The 16,368-nt window shown below is 38.1% G+C and overlaps 2 protein-coding genes across 3 annotated transcripts; both read left to right on the forward strand.

Annotated features, from left to right (window-relative positions):
* LOC104612445 (RING/U-box superfamily protein) lies at positions 1-9,419 on the forward strand. The gene is made up of 7 exons (XM_010279865.3): positions 1-236; positions 572-666; positions 2,238-2,317; positions 2,396-2,451; positions 2,581-2,693; positions 8,722-8,783; positions 9,003-9,419. Exons 1-7 carry the CDS (start codon positions 137-139, stop codon positions 9,292-9,294), a joined length of 798 nt encoding a protein of 265 aa, XP_010278167.1. The 5' UTR covers positions 1-136; the 3' UTR covers positions 9,295-9,419.
* A 1,800-nt stretch (positions 9,420-11,219) lies between these two features.
* Positions 11,220-16,331, forward strand: AMI1 (amidase 1). 2 transcript variants are annotated; one of them, XM_010279846.3, is made up of 9 exons: positions 11,220-11,572; positions 11,779-11,931; positions 13,260-13,384; positions 13,492-13,617; positions 14,281-14,463; positions 14,566-14,725; positions 14,877-15,045; positions 15,740-15,874; positions 15,970-16,331. In XM_010279846.3, exons 1-9 carry the CDS (start codon positions 11,472-11,474, stop codon positions 16,120-16,122), a joined length of 1,305 nt encoding a protein of 434 aa, XP_010278148.1. In that variant the 5' UTR covers positions 11,220-11,471; the 3' UTR covers positions 16,123-16,331. The 2 variants fall into 2 exon arrangements, with proteins under 2 accessions (XP_010278148.1, XP_010278157.1); XM_010279855.3 differs by having other exon boundaries at positions 11,224-11,572; positions 14,578-14,725.
* The last annotated feature ends 37 nt before the right edge of the window (positions 16,332-16,368 follow it).

Here is a 16,368-nt window from a genome sequence, read left to right on the forward strand (position 1 = left end):
GGCCTGTACTTGGAAAACCGGGACTAACTCCATCCGGAAGTCATGAGTCATAACTCATGAGATGAGACGGAACTTGGGCGCTGGAGCGTTCGATCATCGATGTGCATGAAGACTGAAGAGGGAGCACCGACCAGACATGAACCAGAGCGAGTCCTCTTCCTCTGCCGACCCAATCAACCCTTGTCCCATCTGCCTCGGACTTGTAAAGCAGGAGGCCTACTTGGATCGCTGTTTCCGTATGTCTCTCTCTCTCCGTATAATTCGTTCTTTCTTTCACTGATCTATTAATTCTGCGATTTTTGTTCAATTGCACGAGTGGGGTTGTTCTAAACTCTAAGAAAATTAGACCCATTGATCTAAACTCTATAATACTTTGACTTATTTATTCTATAATTTCTGTTCAGTTTTTCCCCATTACAGGGAGTGTCTGTTTTAGTTCACTTACTGGTTAACCAGTGGAGTGGTTCCGGGAATATAAGACTGAAGACAACATTCGTTTATAAGATATGAATTCTGAAAATATCTTTTCAAGTTCACCAGTCTGATATGTTCGACCTTTTAAAATTTGCAGACAGATTTTGCTACAACTGCATTTCTCAATGGGCCACTTTTGTTGCTACTCAGCATTCTCACTCACAATCTACTTTGAAATGTCCTATCTGCAAGGTTTGTTAATAGTCATAATTGCTTATTTTGCCGTTGAAAATGTTCCATTTTCTTTTTAAATGGTAATAAAATTGCTGAGAGCATTGTCTTACTGAGCTTTTACCCCCAAGTTATCAGAGTCTCATATGATATTCCAGTCTTTGTTGAAGGCTTTGTTTTTTTAATAATCACCTATCTAATGTTGGTTAGATCATATATTAATGAATAGCTGTAGTTCTCTCTATAGGAATATAGGATAGGGTTGTTTTCTTTAGCTCAAAGCAATCTATTTATTTATTTATTTATTTATTCTTGGCAACTAGAATTTTATTGAAATAATAGAACAATTGAGATACATACAAAGATACCAGGCATCCCCATCTTAGGCTGGTTGCCCACCTCATCCTTCTTTTTCTGTTACTATAGAAATTCTTTTACATTAATATTCTCCACCAGCCCCCAGAACAAATGTCCTCTATGGACACCCTGTTTTCCCAATAGCATCAGCTAGCCCACTGGCTGATCCATGTATCAAATTAATATCGATAACCATATCCCTTTCTTTTTATCTCCCTGATGATGTTTCTGTATTGCCATGTGACTAGGCTATAATTTTTAAGCCGGCTTGCCACCACTTTTGAATCTCCTTCCATTCTTCAAGCAATTTTATGCCTTAGGATGGCTTGTTACTCTACTCCTTGTGTCGAGATCAACAAATATGAAATGTTACCAGATTCAGGGATGGGCCATACTAAATAAATCCTTCATTCATGAACTGAAGCCAAATCTTGGTAGAAGAGGAGCACTGAGGGGCTTACTTATTATGGATATCCTTTCCCCTAGATATAAGACTGTCTTTGCTTAAAAACTTATATTAAGTAGAATTTCCACTTGAGGAAATAAATCTTTGTGGGAATGTTGGGCCAAATTAATCTTATTTGTATGGGTGTTTTTTTTTTTGATCAATAACAGCACTTTTATTAAAAGAGATATGTAAGATACAACCAGAGTGGAGGGGTAAAATGTCTTAACCCTCCCTTTCAAACCCGAAAAAACATATTACAGAATAGCTCACAAATTAGATCTTCCCACCCCCTGTTTAGCCATGGAGTTGGTACTCCTCTTAGCCCATTGAAACCTTATAGTCATGTTCTGAGTTAGTTGCTTGATTTTCTTTCTTTCGTTTGAGAACTTCCACATGCTGGACTCTTCCATCTGCAACCATCTAACAGTCAGTTGGGAGTCACCTTCCACCAGCAACTTGCTAATATTCAGCTGCTTAGCCCTTTTGTATGGGTGTTTTTCACCTCCAATGATCAACAAATAGCATGATTTTACCTAGTATACCTTATTTGGATTGGCATTCTAAATCCTCATCTTCTCTTAAGGATGCATTTGTTCATGGAAGCTAATTACTTGTTACATTTGTTTGTTGAAGCTGATTCATCAAACACAAGAAGTTGGCTTGCCAATTATTTCATTATTACTTCTAGTTTATTTCCACTACTTTTGTTTCTATCTATTTATGTTTAATCTGATAGTTTTCCAGTCAAGTTATCTTGCTCCATTGCTAAAATTTTCTTAACGTCCAGAGTGATAACTCTTCTATAATATATGGATGTGATGGAGACTCTTTTCAACGCCATTATATTAACCATGACCTTGGGAATAGGTACTAATAAGTATCTGTATCTGGTTTTCTTTCTTGCAAGTGCTAGAGGTTTTATTCTAATGGGCCTTTTTTTTGCAGATTTTCCTTGTCAGAAGCTCACAAATATAGATTGAGATGCTACTACAGTGAATCAGGTATCCAAGATTAAGAGCATTTATTTTGATTCTATGGTCTTTTCCATTTCTCCAATATTTGTGATAAATTATTTATTGTAGTAAACCCATTATTTGGAATTTCTTTTTTTAAATTTTTGTGTGCAACAGGTGCCATATGTAAAAAATTTGATGTTTTACAATATTGGAAGCGTCAAAGATATCTTCAGCCAAATAAGTGGCTTCAAAGTTGGTTGAGAAGAGAATTTCAAGTTTTGACTCAGGTATATGTCTGATCAGGATAATATTTTCTTGCAAATACTCTTGATTTGTTTGAGCAGCTCCCCAAGCTATAAAGTTCTTCTTCAAGCCATTCACTCTCTCACCCAGAACCTAAGATCTCATGGTTCAGTTCAGAATTTTAACTAACTGACCTCTTGACTTATTACCTTGCATTTGTTCTGTATATACCTTTGGTGGCTGGAAAAAGAAAGAAGAATAGTATAGATGAGAAAATGCTGTATATTGATAATCATCAGCATGTACTCAAACTGATAATCTTTTTAGCTTGGCAAATTTCCAATGATGATCATAGAAATCTACAGAATTAAAAAACATGAAAGAAAGTAGTTTATTGAAGAGAGAAGGAAGAGAGAAGGAGAAGAAGATAAGCTGAAAGAAAAGAGAGCAATAATCTGGCCGCCCACTTCACTTATTATTTATACTAAAATAATAGAACAGTACAAAGACAACTATGCCCTTATAGGGCGGAAAAACATAAAACAACATATATAACACTCAAAAGACATAATAAAATTTGGGCTCACATAACTACTGTGGTCCCCACCTCTTATCTAACAACTAACATAAAACATCTACTCAGAAAAACATCATAAAACTAATTAATCTTCAATACTCTCCCTCAAGTTGGGAGTAAATGTCACACATTCCCAACTTGTGTAGATCATGTTCAAGTTTGTTCCTTGCCACCCCTTTAGTGAGAACATCAACCAGCTGCAACTCTGAAGAGACATAAGGCAAACAAATTTCTCCGGTTTTACCCTTTCTCTTATAAAGTGTCTATCAACTTCAATGTGTTTTGTCTTATCATGTTGAATTAGATTGTGGGCAATATTGATTGCAGCTTGATTGTCACAGTATAACATCATAGGTTCCTTTGCTTTCATCCCAATCTCACTCAAAAGAGATCTAACCCAAAGAAGTTTTGAGACACCATGAGCCATGGATCTATACTCAGTCTCTGCACTTGACCTTGCCACAACCGCTTGCTTCTTACTCTTCCAGGAGATCAAGTTTCCAGCTACAAAGGTACACACTCCTGATGTAGATCTCCTATCATCTAATCATCCTGCCCAGTCTGCATCTGTATAGGATTCTAGCTTCAGATTCTCATGATTTGAGAAAAGAATGCCTCTGCCAGGGTGTTTTTTCAGATATGCAAGTATTCTCTCAATAGCTTCCCAGTGCTGAACCCGAGGTGCATGCATGTATTGACTCACAACACTGACAGCATAAGAAATATCTGGTCGTGTCATACACAAATACAACAGTTGGCCCACCATTCTTTGATATCTCCCCACATCTTTTACCAGTTCACCATCCACACCATTAATTCTATGACTTGGATCAATAGGAGTGTCTACTGGTTTGGTCCCTAGCTTCCTAGTCTCTCGCAGTAGGTCAAGTACATACTTTCTCTGTAAAATGAAGATCCCATGCTTGGATCTTGCAACTTCAATCCCTAAGAAGTATTTGAGCTCACCAAGATCTTTGATCTCAAATTCTTGCTGCAATGATTTTTTGAGATCATCAATCTCCTCCAGATCATTTCCTGTCACCACTATATCATCCACATACACAATCAGAATTGACACCAAAGCATCTCTCCTCTTCACAAAGAGGGTGTGATCAGACTGTGTCTGTGTGTATCCAAAACAGATGAGTGCCCCTCTGAACCTGTCAAACCAAGCCCTAGGTGACTATTTCAGTCCATACAGAAATTTTCTGAGTCTGCACACCTTTCCTTTACCAACATTTTCATAAAAGGCTGCTGGAATCTCCATACATACCTCTTTCTGTAAGTTACCATTTGAGGAATGCATTTTTGACATCAAGCTGGAACAAGGGCCACGAATAGGTGGCTGTTAGAGATAAAAAAATACGAACTGAACTCATCTTAGCTACTGGTGCAAAGGTTTCCAGATAATCAACACCATAGGTCTGAGTATACCCTTTTGCTACCAACCTTGCCTTGTACCTCTCTATCTTGCCATCGACCTTATACTTCATTGTGAATACCCATCGACATCCGACTGTCTCCTTGTTTGGGGGGAGATCAACTATTTCCCAAGTTTGGTTTTGACCAAATCATCCATTTCATCTTGCATGGTTGTTTTCCACTCAGGTTTGGAGAGAGCCTTAGTAACATTCCTGGGTATAGACACAGAATCCAGGGAAGAAAGAAAAGCATGGTAGGAGGGTGATAAGGCACTGTAGGAAAGATGGTGTGAAATGCAGTGGGCTGTATACTTTTTCTTCCCCTTACGAAGTGCAATGGGAAGATCAAGGTCAATAGGATCAGCTGCAACAATGGTGTTAGGGGCAGAAACATTATCATCAGAAAACATAACAGGCTCAAGAGGAATACCTGGAACTGTATCTGACGAATCTAGAGTTTCAGAAGGACTGACAGAGTGGTGTGGGTCGAGGATGTGTGGAGTCAACCATCATTTTCCGGCACTAATATTGCTGTGAGGCTACCCATAGTGGCTCAGGTAATAAAACTGGAGGTGCAGGTGCTGACTGAACTGATGGTGCAGGTGGTGGCTGAATTGATGGAGGCACCACAGAAACAGGAAGAGGAATAGATTGTGAGTTCTCCTCCCCAAAACTCCCTCCCTGAGGAGAACCACTTGAGAAGAAGAATGTGAATTAAAAAAAGGTAACATCCATAGTGACAAATCTGCTCATCGACACTGGGTCATAATAGCAATACCCCTTTTGGTTTTGAGCATACTCAAGAAAAACACATTTCTTGGCGTTAGGATCCAATTTCTTGCGATGAGGGCCAAGAATGTGAACAAAAGAAACACAACCAAAAACCCTAAGAGGTATATGAAATATCTCTCCATCTGGAAAAAGGAGGCTAAATGGCACCTTAAACCCCAAAGTCTGTGAAGGAACACGATTAATCACATGTACGGCTGTAAGAACTGCATCTCCCCAGAACTGCACAGGAACTGAATAACACACCATAAGACTCCTTGCCACCTCCACAATGTGTCTGTTTTTCCTCTCAGCAACTCCATTCTATTGCGGTGTATATGCACAACTGCTCTGATGAACTACACCATGTTCTAAGAGATATATGGTTAGGTCCTTCTCAAAGTACTCTCTGGCATTATCTGATATAAAAACTTTAGTTCTCACTCCAAATTGTGTGAGAACCATCTGGTGGAATTGTCATACTAAGTTAGGAACCTCATCACGTGATCTCATCAAATATATCCAAGAATACTGTGTATAATCATCCACAAACAAGAGAAAGTAGCGGAATCCTCCCATGGAAGGGATTTGATATGGCCCCCATACATCAGTATGAACAATATTAAAAGCAGAAGTACTTCTTTTATTACTTGGTTTAAAAGACTGTCTACAATGCTTTCCTAATTGACAACTCTCACACTCTAAAGTAGATAATTGAACAGATTCAAACAACTTTGGGAAAAGACATTTCAAAGAATTAAACGAAAGATGTCCCAAGCGGTTGTGCCAAAGCATAATCTGGTTTACTGACTCTGACCCACTATTACTGTTGCTGCTAACATGATGGCCTTGATGTCTCGGAATCTCATCCAAAAGGTAGACTCCATTCACCTCACGACCACTCCCAAGCATCTTCTTTGACACTAGATCCTGCAAAACACAATTACCAGGAAGAAAGGTCATAGAACAATTCAAATTTTTTGTCAAAGAATTAACAGACAGTAGGTTGGTATGAGGTCTAGGGACATGTAAAATAGAGGACAAAGTTATATCATTGGTCACTCTAACTGTCCCCTTCCCAGCAATGGGCATATGCGAACCATCTGCTGTAGAGATTTTGTCTCTACCAGAGCACAACTGATAGGAACTGAAAATGGTAGGGGCATTAGTCATATGCTCAGATGCTCCTGAGTCTATAATCTAGGGAGGTCCCTCCTTACCTGAAATGGATGCAAGATTCGCAGTTGCATATGAACTACCTGTATGTGCAAAGGAAGTGGTGTAGTTGGCTCCTACATTCTGTTGTCCATCTGGAAGGCTAGAGCTGGGTGAATCTTTCTTACTCATAAGTTGTCCAAACCTCTCCAATTCTGTTATCACTGCTGCTACTGCAATGGATTCCCAATCAGTTTGGGAGAGAGGGGCTGAAGAGTCTTCTATAGTGGCTACATTTGCATTTCCCTTCTTGTTTCTTATCCGAGCAGGCATAAGATTTTGATAAAGCTTCCAACAAGTGTCCCTGGTATGCTTAGGCTTCTTGCAATAATCACACACCAAGTCCTTATCTTCCCTTCTAGTCTCACTACTCCCCCTGTTTCCATTCGGCTTAGGTTTTGTTGTACCAACCATACCTGATTGGTCAATCTCAGGCTGTCTCAGCATTACATTCCTCCTACTTTCCTCTTTAGAGACAAAAGCATAGGGCTGAGAGAGTGTCACACCCTCCCTAGAAAGAACATGCTGCCTAGCAATGTCAAATTCAGGATTCAACCCTGCCAAGAACTCAAAAATCCTATTCCTCTCTACCAGTTTGTGATAAGTTGTTGCATCATTTACACTTTCCCATACCACAATTTCTAAGTGATCTATTTCCTGCCATAGGGTTTTCAGCATGGAGAAATACACAGCAAGAGGTTTTTCTCCCAGTTTCATACTTATCACCTGATTTCTTAACTAATAGGCTCTGGCTTCATTTTGCTTCTGAGAGTAGGTTTCAGTCACTCCATCCCAAATCTCCTTAGCAGTATTAGCCCATAGGAAATTTTTTGCAATATGATGTAACATAGAATTACACAGCCAAGACATTACCATGTAATTCTCTTGCACCCATTGGGAGGAGTCTGTATCAAGTTTCTTCTCCTCCCCAGTGAGATACCCTAATTTTCCACGGGCACCAGTAGCCATCTTAGCTGATTGTGCCCACTCCAAATAATTTGTACCATCAAGTTTTACTGTAGTAATGATCCCAGACCAAAAAATATCACTACTACCTCCAACACCCAGTCCCACAGTACCGATAGATTTCATCTCGGTATTCCAACTCTCCATTTTACTTCAAACAGTTCAACAATAAGAAAAAAATAGATTGGAGACCTTCAAAAAATAATTTAATACCACACACACAGAAACCAACCCTTCTGGAAGAAGAAAACCCTAGCTGGAGGGAAATCTCTCTCCTCCCCACGTCTCCCAATAGAGAGAAAAGTGAATCGATCACTCCGGGAGGCCTAGAAAATTTCAGAAACTAAACCGCCCTCTTCAGAAAATCAAAAGAAAACTAACAATACCTGGGCACTCAAGATCAGACAAAAAACAAAGAGTCCAACTTTTCTAGGACTCTTCCCCGTACTCCAGTTCTTCCTGATTTTGATGCCGAACAGTAGATCACCTTTATGATGTCTAGATCCCACCAAAAACTCCAAGAACTGGGCAATCTATAGCAGGTTGATCAGCCCTTTACTACTTCATGCAGTCGACTGATCTAGGGCTGCATGAGAATGCTTCAAGAAACCCTAGCCGATGCTCTAATACCAAGTAGAAATCTGCTGAATTAAAAATATAAAAGAAAGTAGTTTCTTGAAGAGAGAAGGAAGAGAGAAGGAGAAGAAGAGAAGTTGAAAGAAAAGAGAGCAATAATCTGGCCGCCCCCTTCACTTATTATTTATACTAAAATAATAGAATAGTACAAAGACAACTATGCCCTTATAGGGCGGCAAAACATAAAACAGCATATATAACACTCAAAAAACATAATAAAATTTGGACTCACATAACTACTGTGGTCTCCACCTCCTATCTAACAACTAACATAAAACATCTACTCAGAAAAACATCATAAAACTAATTAATCTTCAACAATGATGAAAAGATAGATTTTATCCATTGTATATAAGCCACCAGTATGGCTCTGTATTTATGGAATATGAACTAACAGTGGTCGTAATTCTTGTACTTCTGGTTATCCCTTTTAAGTTGCTTAGCAATTAAATCGGTTATAATTAGCTGACTACATCAAGTTCTTTATAGGAGGAGGACGTGGATATTATTGTGCATCACATACATGGTTTGGTTGAATCTTTTATGAGACGGTGAGTTTCACAATTTCACCCGAAAATGATTGAACACAAATATGATCTGGGTCCTACTCAGATTATCATGACCATCCAAGCAATGGCATTCCTTTGGACCATTAAAAGAATATGGGACTTGGATGAAAAAGAATTAAAATAAAGTCCACAGCTAAGGTAGTAAAGTGATCCTTTGAATTCATGAGCATGCTGAAGGATTTGTATTTATCTTTGTTGCAGAAAAGAAAAAGAAAGATCTAAAAGTACACCTGAACAAAACCAACAAGAGTTTAAAACTGCGGTTTCTGATGCTGCCAGGCCTTTTTTTACAGAAAGAACAGAACGGTTTGTAAATGAGATTGAACTTTTTCTTGCCTCGGGATTAAATATTGAAGCATACGACAAAGTTTACTTGGAATGTTTGGGTTTGAATGCTCCTGATGCAACTAGTAAAGGTGCAGAAGTACATGAACAAACACAACAGGTTCTCTATTTTCATCTTTTTGACGAGGATTCAGATAATGGTGACTGAAAAATGAATACATCAAAATTTAGAAGCACAGTAGCAATTTGTCACTTGCATGAACTAATGAGCAACAGAGATTTTGTTTCCTGTTGAAGGTCCTTATTTGCTCTAATGCAGAATCTTTGTTTTCATTTGCACTGTATTGAGGTGTTTGGCTGTGGAGGAGAAGTTTAGAAGGGATGGAATAGTAGGACCACTTTGTGGGTACCCATTTGATTCGAGTATGAAGAACATTGCTGGGATGAACTTGAACCTCTGAGTTGCTGAACTCAACCTTGGCCCTAATCCAGTCCACCCTTTGCTAAGGACAGGGTATGCTGGGACTTGGGGAGTCTGATAGAATTGTAGAAAAGCAAGCTTAAAATGGTTTAAGTAATTTAAAATTAAATGATACGAGGCAAAATGAGAGGAATGCCTTACACAAGTAAAGGATATTGAAGAAGATCTCACATACGATATGACTGCAAGTCGAGCCTGATCTAAGACCCTTCACCGGTTAATGAGCCTGCCTCATGGTCATGGGTCATGGTCATCCGTTTGCTGAGAGGGCTTTATTGTACATATATACTGCTGCAACAGTGCAGCCAAGAGATTGTTTCCACTTGGATAGCCAATGGGCAGTGAGGTGGCCATGGCCTTAGACGACTAAAGTATAAACTTGTGTTTCCACGTGGATGGTCTAACTCTATGGGCCATGGTCTAACTATATGCAGACAGGCACACTCACGTACATGCACATGTGCATGCAAATATGCATAGACATCCAATTAAATGATAGGGAGAATGACTGTTCAGCCCACCTCAGAATTCTTAGTCCTACTGTACAGGTGGGATGAATCCTGACTGTGGATTGATGCTAAATCCATAGGCAAGATGCGGTTTATAGGGGGGTATTAGTAGACTATGGACAACTGTAATTTCAGAATTCTGCATTGGGTTGCAGTGTACTTTGCAAATGATATTCATAAACAACACCCCACCATTTCATTTCACATTATACATATAAAGCTAAGCTACCGTATTAGGTTTGGTCGTTTTGGGTTGGTTGAGGTTGTTCAAGGCTATCCTAATGTCTTCCAAACATCACTTCGTATTCAACTTCGCCCAGCCCAACTCAAGTGCTGTGGCCGTGGCCCTGAACAAGTGAACATGCTGTTCGAATGTGTATATAGTTGGGTTAGGCAGGGCCGATGGTACATACAAGCCTAGCCCAACCTACCTTGGTTTGGTTTATTGGCAATAGTAACTTTCTGCGGCTTCCAGGATAGCTGGGTTCTGCATACAGATCAAGTTTCAAAGTTTTAACGGAGATCAAGCTTTTTGATGCAATGAAAAAGTGATTACTTTTGATTTTCTCTCTCCAAAAGTTGAAACATTTCAAAGTTTGGGGTACATTCCCATTTGCTAGTCTCTCACAGATAAATTGGTCAATTGGATAATTGATTTCGATTTTCATGTTCTTACCCTGTTATACTGGGTCTTACAGCAATCAAATTTTTTTGAAAAGTATTAATTATTAGATGATGGATACTCTCATGAAGGGTGAATAAGTTGCTTACTCGATTAACTTTTGACCAAATAAACTCACCTGCTGAGTAAAGTCAAAAGGGACAGGGCATACACTTAGACCCGAGTTAGATCTACCTGCCAACAAAATATGACCAAACAGCCTATCAATGTAATATGAGATTGGACATTTTACCAGATTTCACATCTTTGCCCCACAGCACATCCCCGCCGTGTATTGAAAACATTTCCCGATGATAATACTGGAACTGATGATGTCATCGTCATCATCGGGAGATGTTCCTAATACACAGCAGAAATGTGATGTGGGACGTTGTGGGGCGGATGCAAATTCATTTTACCATGAGACTGGGACCCGCCATGTTGGTGGAGTGTTGGAATGCATTTAGCAGGAGATCCGGATTCCATATAACCAGCAATCTATGTCCACCCAGTATTCAGGGAGAGAACATTTTACTACACCCAATAAGACATGAGCCTTACCAATCCTTTCTTAATGGATCCCGTTCTTATCTTGAAATAGAAAAGACAAAAATTCGTCCTTTTACCAGAATCCTTCTGTATAGTAATTCACACAAAAATTAGAAAAAACTAGATTTTATGTCAGTTGGCCTCTGTCTGAGTGGTGCTTCGTAGTACCAATAGCAAGTAGAAACATGGCGACGCTCTCTGATTTCGGTGCTTTCATGGAGAGATTCATCTTACATCCTCCTCAACAACTCCCTTTAAAAGGTCTTACTTTTGCTGTTAAAGACATGTAAGTCTCTGTGGTTCAATTGGCAACTTGTAAGCTGTTTTCTTTTCGATATCATACTTTGCCTTAATGACTGTTTTCTCGCTTCAATTTCACACATTCTCTATTTACGGTAATGGGCCTTAGTCATTTCACTTTTACATGTTTATAGCTTTTCTTTGATTGTAATTTGGTAAGTTGGTTCTGAATTCTGAAGTTTTTGGTAGCAGATTTGATGTTGAAGGATATGTCACTGGGTTTGGTAATCCGGATTGGGCAAGGACTCATGGGGCTGCCGTATCAACAGCTCCGGCGGTTTTGGCTGTCTTAAATGCAGGCGCCACATGTGTTGGCAAAACTGTCATGGATGAAATGGCCTACAGGTTAGAGCTGAAAATAAAATGATTTATCATCTCAAAACTGGTTGTGTCTTTATCATGGATAAGGCACCCTGATACTCGGATTCTCCCAAAGTGTCTACTTACATTGTATTGATATGGCTATGGATTCTATATCAGATTTTGTATAGAACCCACATTCACAGGAATTATTATTAAGGCTACATAGTTTTTCATTTATGCTCATCTGCTCATTCATTTATGTTTGATACTCAATCTTGAGATGAATTTTGTATATGTTCTGAAGCTATTGGTTTAGAGTTTAGACTTCACCTACTTGACTTGTGTTTTGTCTTTGCCAATTCGAGTTTTGACTCCAATGTTTTTGATTACCTGAATTTGTGTTTTCCACCAAAACTGTCATGGATGAAATGGCCTACAGGTTAGAGCTGAAAATAAAATGATTTGTCATCTCAAAACTGGTTGTCTTTATCATGGATAAGGCACCCTGATACTCAGATTCTCCCAAAGTGTCTACTTACATTGTATTGATATGGCTATGGATTCTATATCAGATTTTGTATAGAACCCGCATTCACAGGAATTATTATTAAGGCTACATAGTTTTTCATTTATGTTCATCTGCTCATTTATGTTTGATACTCAATCTTGAGATGAATTTTGTATATGTTCTGAAGCTATTGGTTTAGAGTTTAGACTTCACCTACTTGACTTGTGTTTTGTCTTTGCCAATTCGAGTTTTGACTCCAATGTTTTTGATTACCTGAATTTGTGTTTTCCACTGGAGCATTAATTATCTACCTGAGCAAACAATTTGCTAATGGGGCTTTTTGAAGTAACATTGATTGAAATTATTTCATTAACTTTTTATTAATATTTCAAAAAGCATAAAAATTGAAGGTTGCTTGGGAGGCAATCATTTTATTAAGTTTTTGTTAAAACTGGAAAAGCATTAATCCATTATCTTAAATTGGTTCATTGTGGAGATGGTAATGTAATATGAAATGTCATCCCTTTAAGATTTCAATTCACTAGCATTCCAACAATTAACCCATTTTAGGTGATGACATTGTTTTCAAGTGCCAAGGAATAACAAAATAAAGTGACCTTATTATATGTTAACTGGAATCGGAAAGGATAGTACAGCATATGGCATCGGAAACAAAAATTTACACTACAAATTGAAGTATCCGACATGATATGACACCCTTGTACAGGTGTCTGGCTTATTACATATGACTTACAGCCCCCAGTAATGCCAACACCATATGCTTCAATTCTTCATTTACACAGTTTTTGACTTCCACGTCACACATTAGCCCTCTATGATGACCTTAATTATTTCATTGCAGTATAAATGGAGAAAACAAGCATTATGGAACCCCTACTAATCCATGTGCTCCAGATAGGGTACCTGGAGGATCTTCTAGTGGATCTGCTGTAGCAGTATCTGCTGAGCTTGTAGATTTCTCTTTAGGTGATATTTCTTTTTCTATTCTTTCTTCTCCTTCCAGTAAGCTTGTAATCTTGATTTCTTGACATTTTCTTATACACATGAAGGCTGACTTTTGACATTTGTTGCAGGAACTGACACTGGAGGAAGTGTAAGGGTGCCTGCAGCATTCTGTGGAATTTATGGTTTCCGACCTTCACATGGAATTGTTTCTACTACTGGTGTTACTCCCATGGCACAGAGTTTTGACACTGTTGGTGAGCAACAAATATGAATCTTTAACTCTAGCTGCTTGATGACAAAATCTTCCAACCTTTACCTTGGTTGATGGTTAAGTTTGGTTTAAGCAATACTTCTACATGGTTGTCATTACAAACTCAGCTTTTGGGTCATGAGGTCTCACACCAACTCTTTAATCTGTGTGAATAAATAGGATTGCTGTATTTGATTCAGTTGTGGTTATTCCTGTTCTGTTACATCATGGAATACAGTCTTATGTTTATATTTTAACTTAAGTTTGTCTAAGCTGTAGAATTCACAGACCCAATTTTATCCACATAAATAGCATGTCTTCTGCAATATGTAAGAAATGCCAGGAGACCTTGGGAGATTCTGGCATGATGGTTGAAAACCTAACCATTTATTTTTCTTGTCTTTGATAATTTTGATGCTTTGCCAGTCAAGGATGTGCCTTCATTCTCATCGATGCAAGTGTATCAAAAGAGATTTGGAGGGAAGGGTCTTTTGTACTTATGCCTAACTGAATGACAATTTTTTTCTAGCAGTTCAATTGTTGCTATATTTTCTTCCTGCAAGTCTAATATCATAAGTTAGTATTAAGTTATGCAGAAATGACTTATATTTCCCTGAATTATTTTTGATTTTCCAACTCTCTTTGTTAACAAAAATTCATCATTCAGGATGGTTTGCTAGGGATCCTATCATCTTGAATCGAATTGGACACTTGCTATTGCAATTACCTGATATGGATCCTGTGCATCCTAATCGCATCATTATTCCAGATGACTGTTTCCAACTTCTGAGTATTCCAAGTGATCGAGTGACTCAGGTTCTTTTTAAGTCTCTGGAAAAATTGTTTGGAGGTAATGTCTTGATAATGTGGCATATATCCTTCAATTTGATGCTATTGGAGAAGTTCTGTTAGTATAAGTATCAATTTTTGTATAATCTAGTTATGTGCTTAGTGGTTTTTCCAGGGGAAGTTGTAAAACATATAAACCTTGGCGATTATGTTAACGATAGAGTTCCAAGTTTAAAGCACTTTATGGACAAAAGCAATGAACAGAAAGAGTATAACATACCATCTCTAGTAGCCCTTTCAAGTTCTATGCGGTTGCTTCAGAGGTCTGGATCCTGAATAGAACTGCCTGGCTTTCTAGGCCTTGAACTACTGCATTTGAAATGCAGATTTCATAGTTCAATTTTCTTGTGTTACAATATTTTGATTTCCCTAAAAGTTGATTTCCTCAAAATGTGATTTGTCCTTGAAGTATAGGTACGAGTTCAAGAACAATCATGGAGATTGGGTTCTTTCAATTAAACCTGATTTAGGTCCAGGGATATCAGAAAGGATCTGGGAAGCCATTAGAACAACAGATGAAAAAATCAACATCTGTCATACTGTGAGGAATGAACTCCATGCTGCTCTTACATCTCTGCTTGAGGTCTCTTTTTCTTTCTCTCTCTCACGCACATACATGCACAGAAATGGTTCAATGAACAATTTTTTTTTAGTTAACAATAATTCCATGGTCCAACTTTTTTGGATTTCTCAGCATCTTTTCTAATCCATTCTTGTTTTAAATATGCTTTCAAACTGAAATACACATACATCTATCCATATCTGTGTTTATAAACACACACACACACACACACGTCACATTTTGCTCATGCTCTCTTTCTTTAAATAACTAGTTATGGAACCATTGACGGAGCATTCAGCTTTCATTTCCCAAATTTTGAACCTGAAAAATCTAAGTAGTTGGATTGCTATATGGTTGAAATAATATCACTAAGGTACACAAGTGAAAATAAAGACACAAATGAAATGAAATTATCAAGTAGTGATTAATACTTCTCTTTTCATTGCACAAAAGATTTAATATTATTATTTTAGATCCTCAACGTGTTTTCAATGAATTCAGGTATTATTACTCGTAGAAACTCTGCACCAAGGTGGAAACGACAATGTTTACCCCTGCAAGTTATCTGAAATGTCCAGTTTTATTTTAATTCACTCGTGCTATTTGAAATCTATGGTTTTCACTCTTATAACCAAGTTCTAATAAGATAATCCTCTTCAGGTCACTTCTTTCAGTGCTCCCTTTTCAAATTTAATTTTTTAATAATTTTTTGCAGGATTTTGGTATCCTTGCAATTCCAACAGTTCCTGGTCCTCCACCTAAACTGCAAACAGAGGCAACTAAGCTTGAAACTTTTCGTGTCGGAGCTTTTAGCTTGCTCTCTATTGCTGGAGTTTCTGGGTTTTGCCAGGTAAGTTGCACTATCAGCTTATCAAGACAAATTGCCATGTATCACCTTACTCCTTTTTTTTAATCTAAAGATATATTAATACTGTTTCCAATCAGGTGACAATACCATTGGGGATGTACGATAACCTTCCTGTTGCAGTTTCACTTTTAGCAAAACATGGTTCAGATGGATTTCTACTTAACCTTGTTGAAAGCCTCTATGTTCCTCTGAAAGAACAGATCAAAATTGCTGAAAGCATGAATTATTGAAGTTGGTCTTTTGGTACCACTCATGGTTAATTCTAATTCCTTCTGTAAGAAATAAATCAGAGAGAGGAGAAGATACTTTTCATTGTTTGTGTCCTATAAATGTAAAAGCGATAATGCTTTACAGGAATTTGACCATGATGTAGTCAACCAGTCTTTTCCACAGGATAATTTCTATATGCATTTAGGGGCCAGGACCCGCTTTAATTCTATGCTTTGACAATCACAATCATTCACCAGGTAGGTATT

Source organism: Nelumbo nucifera, chromosome 4 (genome assembly GCF_055504915.1).
Source record: "Nelumbo nucifera cultivar China Antique chromosome 4, China Antique-T2T, whole genome shotgun sequence".
Classification (NCBI taxonomy): domain Eukaryota; kingdom Viridiplantae; phylum Streptophyta; class Magnoliopsida; order Proteales; family Nelumbonaceae; genus Nelumbo; species Nelumbo nucifera.